General features: G+C 38.8%; 1 protein-coding gene across 1 annotated transcript in view; it reads left to right on the top strand.

Annotated features, from left to right (window-relative positions):
• Positions 1 to 21,363, top strand: part of cdkal1 (CDK5 regulatory subunit associated protein 1-like 1) — a 282,213-nt gene that overhangs the window by 89,035 nt on the left and 171,815 nt on the right. Inside the window, exon 8 of the mRNA XM_030158613.1 lies at positions 19,393 to 19,496. Coding sequence (XP_030014473.1) covers positions 19,393 to 19,496 — 104 coding nt within the window. The remainder of the gene's footprint in view (positions 1 to 19,392; positions 19,497 to 21,363) is intronic.

Here is a 21,363-nt window from a genome sequence, read left to right as displayed (position 1 = left end):
CATTTGTTAGTGCTATGAAGGGGTTTTCAGCATTTTATTGGATTTTCTATTAGTGGACCCCTGGACTTCGTGGGCTAACTACTATGCTACTAATAGGCTTTTGCTTGTAGCACACTGACCTACCATTGTTGAACTGGAAAAAGGAGGATCTTTGTCTTTAGAGATGCATCAGGTTTCTAATGAAGAGTTAAAAGTTCAAAGAAACCATTCAATGACTGCCTATTTGAGGTCCTTTGATTTCATGGCTTTTTTTTCAACAGTGAAAAGTGTAGACAGAATGGGAAATGTGAGGAAAGAGAGTAGGGAAATGTCTCACAGCAAAGGGTCTGACCAACTGGGAAACAAAGAACAAACCGATGGTCTCTGTTCAGGGTTCTGACCAGTCGGCTCTCAAGCTGGGTTGCCCCGAAAGTTTTCCTAAATAGTTTACTGTGTCCTAGATGTTTATAGTCTTAAGCACTGATCAGTCTTTATTCCTAAAGCTTCTTAGACTACCACACATGTAAGCTGTAAATCCAAGCAGTTCACCAAACATGTGGTTGTTCATATTCCATTAATTTGAGGGATTGAAATGAAAACAGAATGCAGTATTTATGTAAAGCTGCCACCCAGACACAGACATACTGTTCTGGCCCTTAAGAGTCTTTATGTTTTTTGTAGATGATGGCTGATAAATTGTTTAATTACTTTTAAATCACAGTTAAAGGTGAGACAACCAAAATACTGATACTCTACTTAATTGTGTACTTGCTTATTTGGACATCTCTGTGGCTGTAGGGTTTTATGGGTCTTCAGTCCAGATTTGGACACTTTCATTTGTGTGAATTTTGATGCGTGTTGAATTATGCGTGTACAGATGCCAGTCTCGTGCCAGTTCTCTGCCAGCAGGGGGTCTAGATCTGATCCAGTTGTTTTTCAAAGGGGTCAGACTGGCTACAGATAAATCCCGTTGTTTGTACTCTTTTCATATGAACTCTTTTGGAGACCAGGGGATTACATGAAAACGTCCACTGGGTGAACTGGCTGTTGACAAATCTCCCCCAAATAACACTTGTGTCGCAGCAAATCCATGCTTAATATGTGCTTTTGTGCAAATTGTCACTGGTGCCATGAATTTGACACGGTTCATGTGTGTGTCTGCTTGCGCGACATCCGTGTGTGTTTGTGTGTGAGAGATAATGTGCCCTTTGTGTGTCTGTTTTTAGATGATCTGTTTTAAATATTCATCTGAGGTAGTAGTGACATCATTGGTGGCATTTGTCAGCTGATGAAACAGAGAGATCTCTGTTTGACACACACACATACACACATGCGCAGCATCAGTTGCAGTTGTTCTCAAAACTGCCTCTGCGTCAGAACATTTGGAACTATTAATTTGTGTGTGTGTGGCCTTTATGTCTCTTTGCCAGTTTGTCTGTGTGAACATGTGGCATTCATTCTCTGCCTCTCTCCTTCCCTGTGTATTCCAGCCAAATGTCAAACTGATGTCATGCTGCAGGGCAGAGTGCTTCCACAGGTTATCTGCAGGGCCTAGAAAAGTCTTGCATCTTGAATAATTTAATGATCAAATATGCTACACACACTGCATAGCCAAAAAAAAGTTACCACCTGGATTTAACTAAACAAATAAGGAACTTCCCATTACATAGTTACTGCAGTGATCAATATGTGTCACCTCCAACAAGTTATTTAACCTGAACTGAAGGAGGGAGTCACTTCTCATTTCTGAAAAAAACATGTCAAACTCTGTTTCAGAGGCAAAGAAAACATCTAAGGAAATTGCTGAAACCACTAAAATTGGCAAAAACTGTCCAACGCATCATTAAAACCTAGAAGGAAAGTGGTGAACCATAATTTTTAAGGAAGAATTGTGGCTGGAAAAAATCTTGAATGGTGATGATCAGAGATTGCGTAAATGTTTGTTGAAATAACATCATAAAAAAATCAATGGAAGAACCTATAGTTATGTTTATTAGTGAAAGTAAGAGCATTTCCACTGGCATAATCTGAAAAGAACTAAAGGGATTGGGACTTCACAGCTGTGTAGCCTTAAGAAACCACTTATCAGTGACGACAGTCAAACAAAAAGGCTTTGATTTGCTGTTTCAATGGAAAAAGATCATGCGGTCTGATAAGTTCAGATTGACTCTATTCCAAACTGTACATGCATCAGGATGGGAACAGAGGTGGAGGAAGTGATCGCCCATCATGCCTAGTGCCTATAGTACTAGCCTATGGGGGCGATGTCATGATCATTTGGTCAGTTCTAGGTTCAGCAATGCTATTTGTTCATAAATCGAGGTCAGCTGACTACCTGAATATACCAAATGACCAGGGTCTTCCATCAATGTATTTCTTTCTGATTCCAAGATGGCAGTGTCAGGAATCATTGATCTCAAGTTGTGAAATAGGGGTTAAGGAAGCATGAGACATGATTTTCACACACTGGCCTCCATAGAGTCCAGACTTGAACCCCACTGAGGATGTGCAGGAGAAGATTTTATGTATGACTTTTTGTCCAACTTTCCTGTCATCACAAGATCTTTTTGAAAAATGACTCCAGCTCTGGATGGAAATACTGTAAAGATTGTGATATTGCTTAAGCTTCACACTTTTTTTCTGTGTTAGGCTCGTGTCCATGCACAGATGTTTTTGCGCTGGTTGTGTCTTCTTTTTATTTTTTTCTTTCAGACAAATCTCATACAGTTCAGTGTTTACATCTCTCAACGTCCTTGGCTCAAAAACACCCTGTGCTCATGGCATTTTCTTTCCCATTGCCCTCACATCGCTCTGAGATGAAAAGACTTTAAACTTTTGCAACAACATTGCACTCATCAATGTCACTTGTCACTCACCCAATCATTCAAAACCCAGAAGGAGAGGGACCTTTAATATCCACACTGTCAACAATAATGGAGGAAAAACTCACTGACAAGTTGATTATTTATGATCTGTTTTATTCATGATCTCATAAAAACACTGACTGTTCACAACATCCTTTGCTTTTTCGAATTTTTTCTGTCTGGTCCTGCCACCGGCTAAAACACATCACTGATTCGATCACATGACTCACACTGTGCCACAATAAGGAACTGCTGAGCCTTTCTATAAACAATGAACTTACTTCTGCCTACAGTGTATGCTGCATACCCTGCACTGTACCCCACCCTGTCTCTGAAATAAATACACTGCCATAGTGAATCTTGGCAGGCAATACATATTAAACTACTTAGGTATTTTACTTTACCTAATATTTTGGAGTGTGGACCACAGTGGCTTTTTCATATTGTAAATGCTCAGAACAAACAAACCAAGGCTCTATTCAGGGGTTTTATTAGCAGCTACCATAGGGGAGGGTGAGGACGGTATTCATCTGTTGACAGTGCAACTTTACCACAGATTGCCACTCAATCGGCCACACAATGAACACTATTTTTGTCAAGCGTTTTGCCCATCCTCACAGGATGGACTCTAGTTTTGGAATTGAAACTACAGACTCAAAATGGTTTGACAAAGACAAACTTTTTTTTCCCCATGCTGTTTTAGTTATTTTAATAAAATGACCTGTCTCTGTGCTTGTAAATGTACAGCAAAGCAATTTCACCTTTGATAAAATATTGTAAAAACTGTTACTGTCTGCAGTTATTGCCAACTGAGATGAGTTTACAGACGACATGGCTCGGGAAATAGGTCTTGTTATGTGAAACCACTGGTAATGTGTAGTGTTGTTCATTGTAGAAAACTCATGCTTGTAAAGAGAATGAGGATTAAAATAGGTCTGTGTATTTAGATACGTATCTCTTTGAAACCTGAAAATACACAGCTGTCAAACTGTCTGTCAGCTCAACAGCCACTGAAACATCTAAATAGCATGTGGCTCTGTTGTCAGACACTAAGATGACACAGAGCACAAATACTGGTCTATAATAATCCATCAAACTGTTCAGTGTTTTTGACTCTAAAGTGCTGAGGCAGGGGACACCAACCAGACACTGTGTTGTCAGACCTGTAAGGCAGGACTAGCAATCAAATAACATTTACTCAAAGTGGGAATTTATACCGAAAAAGAACATTCAGACTCATGCTTTGACTTTGAAGTTGTCCATTTCAGATTACTTTGCACAGAACAATTTTAGGCAGAGTCCGACAGATGAATCTCGTGTGCACCCCCTTCACTTTATTAGTGCACATCCTCTAAACAGTCTGGCATAGTATTTCACCTGGGATTACATGAAAATTTAATTTCATGTTCAAATTGATTCACAATATTAGTTTCATTAAGTTGCATATTAATTTCATTTGTACCTATTAAATGAAATTAGACTGGCTTTTTTCCACCAAGTTAATTTTATCTCCATCAGAAAATGTATTCTGAAATAATAGTGGAGCTAGTCTCTGAATGCCCCCCGGCTTTGTACTTAAGCAAATTAGTCAGGTTTCTCCTGAATAATTTGTGTAGATTTTTTGAGTCATCTTTTTGACATATTTAAGAGCTAAATCCCTTCACTATGTGTAAACATTTGGGTTCCGGTTAAAATCACCTATCAAGGGCGGCATAGCCGTTTTTCTGTTTTCTGGTTTCCAGAATTTTGTTTTGTATTGTTTCTTTGCTTTTTCCTTCCATAGTTTCTTTATGCAAACATATAAGCCTGAGGGCAGAGTTCATTTTTATACAGCCTCAGACTGGAAAAAGACTGCATTATGTCTTTCAAATGCTCTGTTTTGTGTCTCAGTTTTACCACGCTTGATACTATTAGGGATGCATCCGTGTATGTATAGCCCAAGGCTACACTAATGGTCCTTTCTTGTTCTTTGTATATCTGTATTTGTGTGTGTGTGTGTGTGTGTGTGTGTGTTTGTCTGTTGTCAGCAACAGTAAAAAGCCCTTTTGTGGGCAAGTTTAGTCGTGATGCTTGAGCATCGTAAACAGGGAATTTACAGCCGTTCACTCAGGATGGGTCATTAAACTTGTGTATTTGTTACTGTTTCTGTTTGTGTGAACCATTGCCATTAGACACAAGGAATTAAAAAAAAAAAAAAAGCTTCTTTGTTCCACAGTTACAGTTCATTTTATTTCATTATGTGCCTCTTCCCTTCTACCCTTTTAGTCACATATCTGGCAGTCATAATCTCTGTCAGTGTTATTGCACTGTGCTGAAGTCAGGTGTTAATGATCCTGTACTCGAACCCCAAACCAGTAACCAACTTCATTTGTGTCCTCCAGGCAGGGAGGCAGACGGGATAACACAGAGGGAACAGGCAGTCGAAGTGGGCTTCTTGTGGTTTGAGAGCTCCCTCAAACACATGAGTGGAGAATTGCTGGCAGGCTGACTGCTGCCTTGATGTCTGATTGCACGGCTCAGAGCTCGTACTTTCCATCAAATAGTTTGAAGGCGAATTGCTGTTGATAGCAGAGCCCTGTGTCACTTTTAAGAAGACTGCTAATATTAACATAGACAGTTATACTTAGAGTTCTTGGGACTGCATTATTTTGGATTTACTCTTCCCAAACAGTTTCTTTTGAATCTATAATGCCATTTTTTTAAAAATTTGGACTGTTGATGTCTTTTTTGCCCGACTGTTGCGGGACACAGTAAAATTCGCAGCTTTATTTTATGTTTTCTTTAGCCACCTCCAGCACACAATCGTGCTCTGTTTGCTTGCACAGTTAAGCCTGTGATAAGTCGACAAATAAAGATGCTAACAGTCTTGAATAGGAACAAACCTGAAGGATGTAATACTGAATAGATTTCAACAGCCCGGGCTTTTTATCAAAGAAGAGTGGAAATTTCTTACTCTCTGAGTTGCTGGCCTCACCTACCCAGAGAGTATATAAAGGATAACCTTGGAGCCCATGCCGTATTTTATCCTCTCTCCTTTGTTCAGCTCTGTCAATTCATTTCCCTTGTTGTGTTTTTCACCTCCTGACACTGAAAGTAACATATTTATCTACTCGACGGGAAGCCAATTTAATCTGGCCATTAAGCCATGTTGAATATTGCTTGATGCCATTGTTGGAAATTTGAATAGATATTTAATACATTTCAAATACAAATGGTTTGGATGCTTTACTTAAGATGGTAGCATTAATCTCTAATCATTTTTTTGTCTCCTATCTATTTTGTTCATTTCTATGATTAGTTGCAGCAATAAAGGATTTGACCAGGCTAGTGGCCCTTTTTTCATAGACCTTTATCCCCTCAAAATCCTTGATTTCGACATTCACTATGGCAAAACACACACACACACACACACACACACACACACACTGTATAAACAAAGCTTACAGAGACGGAGTCAAAAGTGTCTGCATACTTGCATTGTGTGGTGTGGTTCATTGTGAACATGTTTGCCTTCTCTGAGTTAGAGGTCCCCAGTGTGTTAGCTTCTTGTTTCCTGTGATTTGAGCATGGCTGCTACAAACTTCTCCATCAACTCTGAGAGCCTGAATAGTGCAATAACATGCCTTATCAACTTTGTTGTTGACCTTTTACATAGATTTGTGTTACCCATTGTGATTGAAGTGTAACTTTTACAGGTTTAGACAGTTGGGGGAGATGTGATTTGGTGGTCAGGGACATTAAGCTGTAGTTAAAAACATGTCTTATAATGGCCATTGCCATTATAGCTCATGGAGGTCAGAGGTCAATATGTTATTTGTAGTGGTGGGCAGAGATTAAAATTTTTAATTGCGATTAATCGCATGGCTTTCTGCGATTAATCACGATTAATTGCATAGTTGTTGGGGGGCGGGGGGAACGCATCAACAGCATGTATTGCCTTTCAGTGATATTCCAGACTGGAAGTACTCCGGTGATAAAAATAATTGCACATGTCAGTGCTTCCAAACAACTGTGTCCTTCTCAACCCCACCATTTGAAGACATTTAAAATGAAAATGTCCATGTAAAAAAACACTACTTTTACACATGTTTATGTCCCCACCAGTGTATTTACAGTTGTGAGTGATTGACAGGAGTCTTAGTCCCACTAATCAGTACTAATACTAATAAGCCCATTAATATGTGATGTTCAGTTGTTCAAAGCAAGCAAAAGGGGCCCTGAAGTGGTCAGAATAAGTTGCACTAACGTATGTTTTGTCCTTTCCGTGTTACCGTAGTCAGTTCGGACATAGAACTAACAGACATGTTTCTTTCACTCTTGTTTGTATGGCCCCAAAAACGTTTGCCTGTGAGTATTTTATGTTCAGTTGTTGTAAGAATGAATAGTATCAAATATCTCTGATGTGAACCTTTGTTGCTGAATAAAAAGACGTTGTAAATCTTTAATTAACCTGTAAATGCTAATCGTTAGCGTGTCTATGGATTTTCCCATTCAAGTTAGCATCGAGATAAAATGACTGCTAATACAACATTCACATCGTAAATGAGTAAAGTTTAGTTCAAAGGCTGACATATTAGACCTAAACACAACCAATGAATTTACATAAACTTAGCATGAGCCTGCATAAAGAATTAGCAACCCATCTCCGACTGCTTGCATAAACAAATTAGCTTAAACATCAGCATTACTTGTAAAGTTCGCCGGTTTTCTCCTCTCAGCCGGCACATACACACAGCACCAGTGTGTGGACCGGCAAAATAAAAGCATGAGTTTCAAAATAAGAGTCCGTATGTATAAATCAACTAAGACTTGCTTGAAAGGCAGAACAATAATAAAACGGCGTTAACGTGAGATAAAAAAATTGTCGGCGTTATTTAATGAATGCGTTAACGCGGTAATAACGCGTTAACTTGCCCACCCCTAGTTATTTGTGAAAGACAATTAACAAATAATTGTGGCTAAGGAAATTTTCCGCAGTCTTGGACAAGAATGGTGCACACACAAAGTGATTTTTTTGTGTAGCTCAAAATATGATGGAATAGTTTGTAGTGGTTATCTATGTAAGGTTATATATTTTAACACAAAAATGAATGAAGGTGTTTTCTGCTCTGCTTTAAAGAGGCTTTATGTAGTATTTTACTTTCAAATATATCTTAAAAAAAACCTACCTATATCTGTCACTAGTTTTGAGTACTGAGTTACTCTGTTTGGCTTCTATGGTGAGGAAAACTAACACCTTGACCAAAGTGTCACACAAGCAATGAAAAGAGATGAGAACTGCTAAGAAACAACTTTTAGAGTCAAAGAAAGTGACAAAGTGATAAAATCAGGAAATACTGTTGTTTTCACCACTGGACACAGCTCTAAATGAAAAAGAATGGAGTTTGATGCTGAAATCACCGTTTCTTCTATGTGGTTCAGTTTGATTATAAAGATACGACACTGGTGTGTAATATTATCTTCACTAAGTTGGCCATTTGTTGATCCACAGTTCAGACTAAACTGTGACAGTTCTGACCTTGTTTGGACCACTCCAAACAGGTCTTTAGTGCAGCTATTGGCAACACAAACCATAAAGTAAATGGAGGTGATTTGTGGTTTTACTGTAGCTGTTTTCAGAGCTAAGTTAACAGAGCTGTAATGTAAACTATCAGCTGATGCAGCATGTGAAGATTATAAGACACAGTGTTATTTTGACCGATTGTCAAAATAACTGGGTATGAGCTATTGTTTGAAAAAGAAAACCTGATGATACCATAAAACAGATGTGTGTAAACAATGAGCTTTATACTTAATTCAGTCAGTGATACAGTCTGTGGATGCATAGTGGTTGCATTGATTCGTTGGTGGTTTTGCTACGTGACTTCTAACCGCTGTTGAAAGGTTGAATATCAATACTACATATAACCCCTTTTATCATGTTTTAGAACTTTTTGGGTCAGCCACCTCAAAAATATCTAGTGTGTCTTGATGTGGTCATGTTTCTGTTGTCTCCTGGAACAAGGCCTATAGTGTTGTATGTGTTGTTCATATCATGTATTTCATTGGAACCACCATCTGACCATCAGAATGTCAAACACATACAAGCAACTGTTTGGAAAATAGTGGCAGATATACTGAGATATTTTGTAAGCCCTCTCCTTTATTACTTGAAGTATACCAACCAGGTAAACAACGAACACTTGATTTATTTTCTTTTTCTTCTAATGTTTGTTTTTGCCACAACAAATGCGTTGTCAAATGGAAACCCATGCTGATGACAATAGTAATGATATGGCCAGTTGATTGTTTATGGCTAAATGACAAGGTTTGGAGCATTTGATCATATTTGTTTGTACACTCACAGCCCTGGCTATAAAAATGTGGCTAAATTCATGTGTTTGTGATATTAAATGAAGATACCACAAGTACCACAAAACTGACGTGAATGAATGATCTGAATCCTGATGGCTGGAGTGTAGACGGTACAGGGCATGGCTGGATAGAGTTTTTTTTTCTTTTCTTAGTGTAATCATTGCCAGAAGTTTTGGCAATGATGCATATTTTATCTCTGCAAGCTATCCTGCTTAAAATGTGTATTTATTTATTTTTTGTGTGTGTTTCTGGGGAACAGTCATATACATTTTTTAAGTTTCAAAGTATCTTATTGTCAAATAAATCACCTTTATGCATGTTGTGTCACCAACAACATTTTTGGCCACAACTGTAAGACAATTGCGCAAACCTGTATCGCTAAGTCACTATTCAGGGAAAATCCCAGACCCCGAGTGATGCTCGTACTTCTCGTAATCATACTATTTGACTTTATATGTTTCCAATATGTAAAAGTTTTAGATTTATACCCATTTAATGCTTACTGAACTTCCAGACTATAAAGGGTCTGTGCTATTATTTTCTTCCTGAAGATGACTACCCCACTTATGAAGTCAATCAATCAAATTTAATTTTATAGCTCCAAATCATAACAAAAGTTATCTCATGACAATTTACATATAGAGCTGGTTGAAACCAAACTCTCAAAGAATTTGTAATTTTCTTTCTTTCTCTTGTATATGTATTGTGGGAAAACATTGTGTTTCTTCTTGCCCATGAACTCAGAGGTCAACATTGTTGCATTTATACCTGAAAAGTTTCCCAGCTAATTCTCAGATACTGTCAGAGGCTGCACTCCTACACAGATAAGACGAAGATAATCATTACACCAAACAAATAATACCTCCTTCCTGCTGAAGCTGGATTTTTCTTCATCAGAGAAAAAAGTATAATCTTTTTATCTTTTATGATATGAGATAAAAACATGGCTGCTCTATACATTTTACTAATATCAAATCCTTTCCGTGCATTTCCTAACAATCCCATCCACTTAACTTTCCAGAGTGTAAGCATCGCTTAATACCGACTTTCCTTTTGTTGACTATTATCATACCCACATTCTTGCTTTCATGCTTTCAGCACACAAATGATAGTCTAAAGCAGCTGATAGTCGCGCTCCACTTTGTCTGTTCCAATCGGAACACCTCAGAGCTTCCAACGCTGCTGGATTCTTATCTCAGACCTCCTTGCAACAATTTCTGTTCAGAGATCATTTGAACTCAGCACGTTAAGTTTTTTATGCTAGAAGCCGAAACACCGGGAGGTAAAAACAGACACAGCATAGCTCATTTGTGACACACCTTGAATAAAAAATCATCATTGAAGAAGAGTAGAATCACTCTAAAACTACAGGAAACATATCTATAGATTAAAGAAAGAGGCTGGTGTCGTACAGATGGAAAGGTCTGATGTGTGTGAAAAGCAGTTCAATCAGGCCCAGTATGCTTTTTTTGTCATTTGAGTTTCTGTGTGGAATCATATAAGACCCGAATAAATAGGCAGTTTTTGTATGAGATACCACAAAGAAAGACACGAGCAGACTCTTTAGTCGTCTCTCTGCTGCACACACTTAGAATTGAAGCATATGTTCTCCTGCTCGGATGTTGAACCTCTATTCAGACAACATCCATCACCCGAGGCCCATGTAATATTCACTACAGATAATCTGTCAATATCTGTCGCTCATCTCAAAAGCAAATACATGAGCATAGCTCTACTTGACTGCGTTTTCATTTTGTTGATCGTTGGTCAATGATCTCATCTTTTCTTTTCTGTGTTGTTTTCGTCCCCGAGGAGCAGAAAGAGGGGGAAAAAAAACATATGAAGCGGCAACAAAAGAAGAAGAAAATGTGCTGATGTGCTTCACAAAGATAGTGTTACAGAGGAGTGAAGGGTGTTTTTACACAAGGGTTTCTGATCGCGCACATATGCATGTAGGATTGTGAAAACGCATGGCTGCACAATATACACACAGACTCTTTTTATTTTGCACTCGAGCACACATGTACCACACACAAGCACACCTCCACAAAGGATCTGCCATTTTCGTTTTTTTTTTTTTTCGCTCTCGACACAAACATGATCATATGCAGACATGCTCACCCTCGCTGACACACCCACACTCACCCACACACACACACACACACACACACACACACACACACACACACACACACACACACACACACACAGCTATGTGTGTGTGTGTATTGTAGCTATGTACCATGGTGGCCTTCCCGCTGTTTATCAAATCTATGTATGGGTAGTTTTCAGCTCCACTGGTCTGAACATATTATTCCATTTCCCTCTTTCCCACTGCTTAACACACAAACACGCCTTAAACACACACACACTCCATCTAGTGTTTCCTCTACTCACTCACCAGGAGAGACCATGTTCCCCACAGTAAATCCAAAAGATTGATGTGTCTCCTTGGACAAAATGAGATTGTGTGTCATTAGAAGGCATTACACTACAGATCCCCAGAGTAACTGAATTAGCCCCAGTGTGTCACAGGCAAACACAGTTTACAGGCACAAAAACACCCACACAACACATTGTCTCACAAAATATTTACACAGACTTTTTTTTTTTTTTTAATGATTCCAACATGTAAATCATCCAAAGTTGTCGATTTTCTTTGCCAATAGAAGGCACTAAGTCACATTACATGGACAATGACACATTTTTACTCTGTCGACAGCTGTCTTTGTCCCCCGAAAGCAGTTCATGGCTGACACTATCATTAACACATGGACGGAGTCACAGTTGGACAGTGACTTACACATCAAGTGGTCAGTGAAGCAGGTCCGCAACAGGTTCTATGATGAAACAGCGACTCAGTATCCATACAAGCACCATTTTGACCGACTTTTTTTTTTTTTATCAGAACGTCTGGCAGTGCAATAACAAACAAACATCATTTCATTCTAGTAACAATAGGCCGACTGATCGAGTGAAAACACGTCTCAAGGTCTATCTACAGACAAAACAAGAAGTTGGGAAAACACACACAGTTCCTACATAGCCACGGAGTTGTGTTTTCACACGCATACACATGCTAATATACACATACTCACGCCGTCTTTCTCCAGTCAAAACAACAAGCTAGGGTTGGTGCGCTAGTTAGAGAAATGTAAGGTTAACACGTGACACATTTTTGAACAGACACACAGAGCTGTTTTAGTGTGCAGCACTGGGAACACGAGACTAAATAACAGAATCCAAGAGGTCAGACACAAAGGCTGGATTGAACACAGAGCAATGGGCCCCAGCTGCATGAGGACACACACTCATACACACACTGGTCTACTCACAGATGAAAGACAACACACACACACGCACACAATTTATAAATAATCAAATATGGATCTCAGCCCAAATTATGATAATGTCTGCATCACAAGATTGTCATGTCCACACACAGTTTCTGTCCAAAGGCCTTGTGATGCCAAAACAACACAAAAGTGTGAAAGACTTGTGTAAAAGTTCAAAATTTGCACTAGAAATAATAATGGATTCAACATCATGTGGAGTTCCAGTGTTTTCTGTTTCTTTTCACAGTATGTGCAGGTATAACGACCCACACTTCAAACTGTATTTGATTCATATGACATTAATATTACATAAGCAATACAGATCATCTTGAGAGTCCAGTTGTTTAGTGATGCAGCCCCGAATATTGTGTCTTAGTCGTGATATTTGGTTATGCGAAGTTGAAACTTGCTCTGTCAGCCCACAGTTTCAGAGTTAGACCTAACACCAGGTACAAACAAGGACAAGTGGAGAATAACTGCATATTCCTCACAAGAAGAACAAAATATCAGGAAATAGGAATTTAGTATAATACAGATATAAAGCCAAAAAAGGAAAAAGACAGACTATCCACTGAGTTAATGTGAGTTAATATTCTGATAAATATCACATCATTAAGGCATGAGTATATGACTATAATTGCTGTTTTTATTCTGTCAAATTAATGTGGTCCTACTGCATATAAGATAATTTTAGCCGTGTTATTATTTCAGAATTTAAAGCGTAAAGGAGCTCCAGCATCATTATGAGGTGACACCCATTCCAGATATACTGGTTAATGCCTTCATTTGCAATATTAAAGGTCTGAATAATCAACCCCATTCTGTAAAAATGAAATATTGCTTTTTTCCACTCTTGACATATACAACAGTTCGTGAATATATACTCATGTGCATGAAAGAAATGCCCCCCGTGTGTTAAGAGCTTCACTTGAACAAAGTCAGGTTCTTACTCATAACAGTCTACCAAGGATAAATGGAGCTTAGCTGCCAACTTTGCTCTGAATAACAAATCATCCCCTTCTCATTGGACTTAGCAGGTCTTTACTTTATTGTGCCAGCATTCTTTGTTCCTTGACTCCACATCATTTTGTAACCTCCACTTTGACTTTGAGATGACAACATCAGCAGACTCACGGGTTTAGGCCTTGTTCAGTTACAATAGCAGCCTCAAATTTGTTTGTGCAGTCTCACCAGTGAGTGCAGTGAGTAATCCTGCTTTACAATTTGCAAAACGCTCAGTCTTCACAGTTTAAGCTTTGTTTCTTTATAATTGCATCTTCAAGTTGGCACATTACAAATCCCCAAGAACAAACACACGCACACACAAATTCAACGCACACGGCCCAATTTGTTTGTGCATTGAGCATTTTTCTAATTAATGTGTAGACCCTAAATGCCTATTATTGAGAAAAGCCTTCCCTGCTCAACTCCCTCCCAGTTTGTGTCGTCTCTAAGATGCAGCACAGGGGAGCTTTTCCAAAGGGACCAATATTGCAGTTTTGTGTCTGCATGCATGCATGGGTGTATTTGTGTGTATGTATGTGTGTGTCTGTCAAAGCATGTATACAAATGTATAGAGAACCTCAGGGCTTTCCTTTGTTTGTTAGATTTTCAAGGCTGCAGCCACACAATTGTCTCCCTGTGTCACACATAGTCTTTCACTGTTGTATACAGACACACACACACACACACACACACACACACTAGGGAGGTAGCCTCTTATTGTAACACATTGATGAACTACACTGTTGTCAGGTACAACTGCTACCTCTGAGGTTTAATTAACTGGGCTAAAACAGGAGTAAGAGAGGACAGAAACAAAAGAGGAGGGAAAAGGATAGAGACTTTAAAAGAAGGAGGGGGTATGTGGTGTTAATTCTAAGTATTTCAGAGTGAAACAGCTCAATGCGACCACAAACTTGACAATACATTATATACTTGTGTGTCTGTGTCAGAGAATGACACTGCTCTTCTTCAGTCACTGCTAGTTTCTAAGGTTGCTGACTAGTTGTCGCAGTCTATTTAGGCTGATGGAGAGGTCGAAACTGCTAATGCGTTGTTGTGATACCGGACAAATGTTCAGCAGCAGCGCACTCACACACTCACCATGCGCACACACTCATATACACATAATTGATGCAGACACACACAAACAAGCGGGCCACTGACTGTCTCTTGAGATTAATGTTGGTGTGATCCACTCAGCTGGGCCTGATCACATTAAGATGGATGGACCCCCTGGTGGTGCGTTCGTGTGTGTTTGCGTGCACGCAGGGCCCCATCTGTCTGTGTTTTCTCCACAGCTAGGTCCTGTGACCTAGCTGCCATCTTTAGTGCCCTCAGCGAGGATAAGCAATACCCTGAGAGCGAAAGATGGCCAAATAGATGGATAGATAGATGCTGTAAATTCTCTTTTCTTTTCTGTTTTCTTTTCTGCAGTGACATGAAAAAATGCCCCGGGCGTTGGGTTGTATTTCAAATCAGTGATACAGACGTAGTTGTAGGTGTTTCACTGGGCAGTTATGAAGGCAGGTCATAAGGAGTAAAAACAGGGACAAAAGACACCAAATGTTCATTAAACCCAATCTCTCAGAGTGACTTTAATTTTCATTTGTGTAGATTATTGCACTACCATCTACATAATATTGTAATCACAGTGACTTTTGACTTAATTGTCCTGTAAATGATCGCAATTAATGCTGCTGTTACCTATTCTGATAACTTTATGACACTACTGTGTTTTTTATTGTATGAGCCTAACAATAGTTTAGGTATGGTTTTACACCTCATGAAGAAGAGCCATTCATTGGCATAGCTGAAATTTATAAAATTATCTGTCTGTTTATCTTTTCATGATAAACATTCAACATGTCAGATATTACATGACTGAATATAATATGCAAAAGACCAAACAGCAACACATTTAAAGTAAACCACCATCGAGCTAGTTGTTTGTCAACTCATGACCAATTAGATCCTGCCATTAAGAAGAGCATTCAAACTGTGGAAACAATGTGGAAATTATGATAAAATATGTATTTTTTTGTTTCATCCAATCAGCAAATAGAGAATATCATAACGATGATGTAAGATAATCACAGTTATCTTAATCATGACACAGTGATTATGTAATGATTGTGACAGGCCAAAGCATCACTTTGTGCGTAAAAATGTGTGGGGATTTAATCTAAACTTGCTTTATCTGTATATAACATTTTCTAAATCAGCAAATATTCTAAATGATAGATGATACTGACAGTGAACAACACTATTTTAAGCATGTTTTGTCTTTGGTTCAAAATTGCAAACCATTGGTAAAACTGAAAAACAGAGGCTTGTTTCATATTACCAAACCCATTTTAACTACCTATTTTATCTTTTTTTCTTTCTTTTTTTTTAATCATTGTAAACTTTGAGAAACTTGCCACCTCAGAAGTCACTATGTATTCTTTCTGCAACATGAATAGACTCATGGAGTAGCAAAGCCTTTTCTACAGAAACTATTGTTGCAGAACTGATACTAGAACTTGGTGGAACTTGGAAAAATGGTGGGAGGAAATCAGCATGACTTAGAAAGACGGCATATAAACACCTTTGTTTGTCCAGTCAGAGTGATGTGTTGTTGGCCTATTTCTGTGAAGCTTCAGGGTGATTCTAGTTGAGTCTGTCATGGATAGAGAGCAGGCTTTACACTCCTTTTTTACCGTGTGATTTAAGAGCCTCATACTGATTACATCCTTACATCACCACATTTGTTGGTTATTAATCACTTGTAACATATTTCCACTAATGCACTGAAGTGTAGAAATCCCACAGTACATTTATATGAAAACAGCTCTGTTTTTGCCATAGAGGAACTGTACCTTTTGGTCTTTATTCCATGTTCAAGGTACGGTGGGAGATCTGGAAAAACTGTTCGCGCAAGCTACATTTTGAAAACACACAATTCAAAAGTCCAAACCCCTTTCTTCAGACTTCCCCCCAAAGCCACGCCTCCAGAGTACCAGAACGCGCAATGCTTGTTCGTGAGGCACTGTGCAATCCCCCCCCCCCGGGTCCATGTGTATCTCATTCATTCTACTCCAACATCCCTCCCACCCCCTCTCTGCGTATCTGTGCATACCTTGGAATTCAGGTCTGTATATCAGTATATTGCATTAGAAGTTGGACTTTTCACTTGTTATTTTGATACGTGTTCTAAGTAATCTTAGACTAGTAAGAACAGCTGATTGCAGTAAGAGTGATGTCAGGCCAGCAGCCCCCTTTGAATGCTGTAATCTGTGCATTTCACCATTATGTTTGTCGGCAGAACAGCCAATTCATACCTATCTGGCTAACGTTACATTCCCTAGTGATTTATGTTAGTGACGAAACAGTTTGCCGGTGAACTTTATGTCCTAATATAGCTAATATAGCCAAGCTCTGGCTCTGGCTTCGTTTCCTGTACAAGTACTCCAAGCCTCTGAGAATGCGCGAAGAAGGGTATGTGCAGAGGGAGGAGGGGGGTGGAGGGACAAATGACAGTTGAGTTTGATTCAATCATTTCGGCCGGTTAAAATGATTGGATAGTGTTTTTTTTGGTCCTTCCATTCCACAGGTGACAATTTTTTTTTTTTGTGTGTGTGTGTTAGAGCATTTAATTAGTTGGTTGCAATCAGGGTGTGAAGAGGATTTCAAGCAATATAGTAAAAAATACTCCAGGAAAACATCTCCTACCCCACCTGTAAATGTTTGCATTGTTGCTGCTGTGTTTCTTCATTTGTATCCCAGCGTTACTTCATTATTGCATCCACAGTTTGGTTGGTGTGGGACTTGTGTTGAAAATACTACTTGACATGTTATATTCTACGTAAGGGCAGTTTTAACCAAAGCACTTAACATCACAATCAGTATACAATGTCAAGTGTAACATAATTGAATATTGAAATCTCAATGGGATGGGGAAAATATACAGAAACTTTTTGAGAAGAAAGTCGTTGTGTGTCATTTTCCCTTTGAGTTTGCTCATGCTAACAAAACCACATTTAACCAGTGACCTTTTTAAGTCCTTATCCCTGAATCAGCTAAGAGTAAACAGGGAATTATTGAGTGAAAAGGAATTACTGTGATAATAACAGTCTATCTTTTTAAGTTAGGGTGACAAATCGGAGGTCAGAAACCGAAACATAATGGATTAAATACAAAAAAGTACTTTTAAAAGTGGCCTCGGTCCTTTCAGCTGTGGTGACTCAAAGAGAACTCTCAAAGAAAAGACCCCGTTATACTGAACAAAGACTTATGTTTTTAACACACCATGCTTCTGGATCTGCACTGAGACACTTTTTCAGCGTATTCTGTATTTAATTTTTGTGCTTCATAGTCTGACTCTCTTCCTTTCACAGTCAATTTGAATGCATGTTGTGAAACAAAACAATGCATTGAGTCCAATCTTTCCACTGCTTGCCTCAGTCTGAGAGACAGCTGTCCACGCTAATTCTGATGCTAGCTGGAGTCCTTATAAACAGTTTAGGAGAAAAAGAACACTTTGGATTTCGATTTTTCCTCCACAGCTTCTGCTTGATTGGAAAAAGTGTGCATGAATAGTTTCTATTTAAAATGTCCCTTTTCACTCTGTTCTACTCACTCCCATCCCTTTCCCATTGTGTAGCTGATGGAAATGTAAATGGATGGATGATAAGTTATGTAGTGTCTTATGAAAAACCAAAGAGGAAAACAAAATTATATGAATATGGTATAAATATATAATCAGCCACTAATGAAACAAAACGTCAGGGACAGAATCATTTAAAAAATAAATAAATAAATGCTGTTTGGATAATTCGCATGTAAAGGTCAAATAGAGTGTTTGTTTTAGGTCTTTTCCTATCTTATGCTGGTACTTCACGCACTTTAAAATAATTTTCTGTGATGAAAAAGCTGAGTTCACCTGTGACTGAAGCTAAATACAGTACTGTGCAGTAGTTGTAGGCTGCCCTTAACTATTGTTTTAACACTATTATAAAGAGCATAATATCTATTTCACAGTCTCTTTATTAACATACAGCTAAATTAATAGAGGGGAATACAGTATGTATGAATGTACAGCATTAAAAACACAAAAAAAATATAAACCGCGTGGGTTCTACAGGAAACAGCCAGTATTTGGTGTGATGCTTGTTCTCATGACACCGGTAGGTAAATCCAGCATTGATATAAATCAGCCACTGGGACAACGTTCAGAGTGCAGAATTCCACAGGACCACAGCACTCAACTGACACAGAACTGACACAAAACTGAAGTCACACAGTACACTGCTGCAGCTAGCTTGTAGCTCCGCCCACCTTCTCCAGCCTCCAGAGCAAAGAACACCATATACCAACATATAGAGTATTTAGAACAATAATTCCTTTTCTATACTATATATTTTCACCAATTTGTAGTTTCTTCCATCAATTGCCATAGTACTGTGTTAGCAAAATGCACAAAAGAACGTACTGAAGTACATGCCATATATCACCACAGTACTGTGGCAACAAGAGGCTAATGAGTTGATGTAACAGTATCCATGATTGGCTCTAGTACAGATGCTGACATTTGATTGGCTCTGTGGCAATCGACAAACCAATATTTTGCGCCACAGTACTGTGGCAGTAGCCATTGCCTTAAAATTTTGGTCATAATGATGGTCTGTTTGACCCAGGATCGCTACATGCTGTCCCCACACTATGTATATATTGCTTAAAGCCATGTACAAGCTCGGTGCACACAGAATTTTATTAAGTTTGAAGGATGTCTCTGTCATCCTGTCTCTCATCAGAATGAATAAACATCATCCCTGCCTCTATCTCATGGTCATCGTGTTGTCTTTCTCTTTGTTTAGGTGTCTGAATGCATGTACCTACTGTAAGACGAAACATGCCAGAGGCGACCTGGCCAGTTATCCCGTGGAGGAGCTGGTGGAGAGAGCGAGGCAGTCCTTCCAGGGTAAGAGCCTTCTCACAATGGTTTAGACACAATCACAACAAGGCTTTGAATTGTGTATATGTTTGTTTGTGCTGCAATACAAAAAAAAAAAAAAAAAAAAAAAAAAAAAAAAAGGAAGACGTAACAATACTACAAGGTTTTTCCTCCTATTAATGCTTACAGCAGGCTTGACTCAGTCCTTCAGCTTTAATGTATCTTTTGAATTTGTTTGTGTTCACATAACTGAATGTAGATGCTATTCTGTAGATTTTGCTGCTGGTTTTCATGTCAGATGTAAGTCGGTGTGTTTGTGCGCGTCTCTGCCCAAGGCTTTAGTATACTGCCTGTGTGTCTCTTTCCTGTTCGGGGGGTAGGGGAGGTTTTAGTAACACATGTTGATGTTTTTGTTCTTGGGTAGAGGGTCCAGCCAGTTGGCTCTAGTTAGTTGCCAAATGAACAGCTGTTATGCCCTGGCATCTGTTCCTTAAGAATAGACTCCCAGCATCCCCTCCGCACAGCAGGCCATGCCTCGATTAGAGCCCCAGGCGGGTCAGTCAAGGGCAAGTCTACACATCGATAATACAAATCCCGCTGCCAGAATGTTCCTTATATGAGTATTTTACCCAGTTTTTGACTCAGTATAATCTGTTAAATTATCACCACTTCTTACAGTCTGGTTTCTCTCTAAAACTTCTCCTGTACATTTGTGTAAGTAAACATTTAAATAAGTACACAAATAAGCACAGGAACTGAAATTCACATCCCCGTTCTTTGCTTTCTGCTCTGTGTGTGTAAAATCCTAAATAAAGCTACATCTTGTTTTTTTAGTGTCAGTGTGCAAACAAAGACCTCACTCTTAAGAGCTGTCAGAAACAGGGAAATTATTAAAAAAAAACAAAAAAAAAACACACACACACACACACAAAAAAAAAACCTTTCAGCTTGTTTTGTTTTGGCAGTTCAGACAGATTTAGACTAATTTGTGTATTTACTTCTTATTAGAATGACTACAATGAAATAATAATAATTCAGCCTCTTTGATAGAGAGGAAATTTGGTGCTGAGAGAAGAAAAGCAGACAATATTATTCAACCAACTAAAGGTTTTTAATGAGTTAAGCAGATAGTCCAGTTAAAATGAACCATATGCACAAGTATTTGTAGATGTATTACTGTATGTGCTGTCCAGATCCCTCCTGTAGTGGCGTCCTGGCTTCAGAACAAAGCTGCAGTGACTTATACAAGACACTTGTGATTTCTGAAGTGATGCTGTAGTTGGGCTTAGTTTCAGTCGACTGTACCCTTGACAAGGGCATGGCTTTCGAAACCACATCCAGAACTCTTTAAAACAGCTGCATCCATACCACTGCAGTGCCTGGGGGTGGGCAGTCAAGGGCATACTCACCAGCTGCTTGAACCCTGTATATACTGTATTTGTGTGTGTGTGTGTGTGTGTATGTGTGTTATATGTGAACAGTGAGTGACATTGCGGGTTGACGAGACGCATAGGTCTGTACTATGTGGACAAAAGTATTGGGACACATTGAATTCCGGTGTTTCTTCCCTAACAGGGGTCTGGGCTACAAAACAATAATGGCAAATGTCATAATATAGTTTTATATTGTGATAAATATTATTGCATTGCATTGGTTAGTTTAGTTTAAATTATTATCTTTACTTGCAAAATGCCTCAGGTGGCTTTTACTTAAATTCTCTCAACATTGATTTTGTTTTGTTGTTGTTTTTTTTTATCCTTGACTATGATTTTAAATGTCATACCTCTAAATTTCTAACATATTTTTCATGCTCTGACTGTTAATAAGAATTTTCTACCACAACTAACCATCTACTTTCTTCACATCTCACGTAGGAAGAAGAATCTCCCATTAA

This window comes from Sphaeramia orbicularis, chromosome 16 (genome assembly GCF_902148855.1).
Source record: "Sphaeramia orbicularis chromosome 16, fSphaOr1.1, whole genome shotgun sequence".
Taxonomy (NCBI): domain Eukaryota; kingdom Metazoa; phylum Chordata; class Actinopteri; order Kurtiformes; family Apogonidae; genus Sphaeramia; species Sphaeramia orbicularis.
The sequence above is the reverse complement of the archived record's forward strand: the minus strand, read 5'-3'. Positions and strand labels throughout refer to the sequence as shown.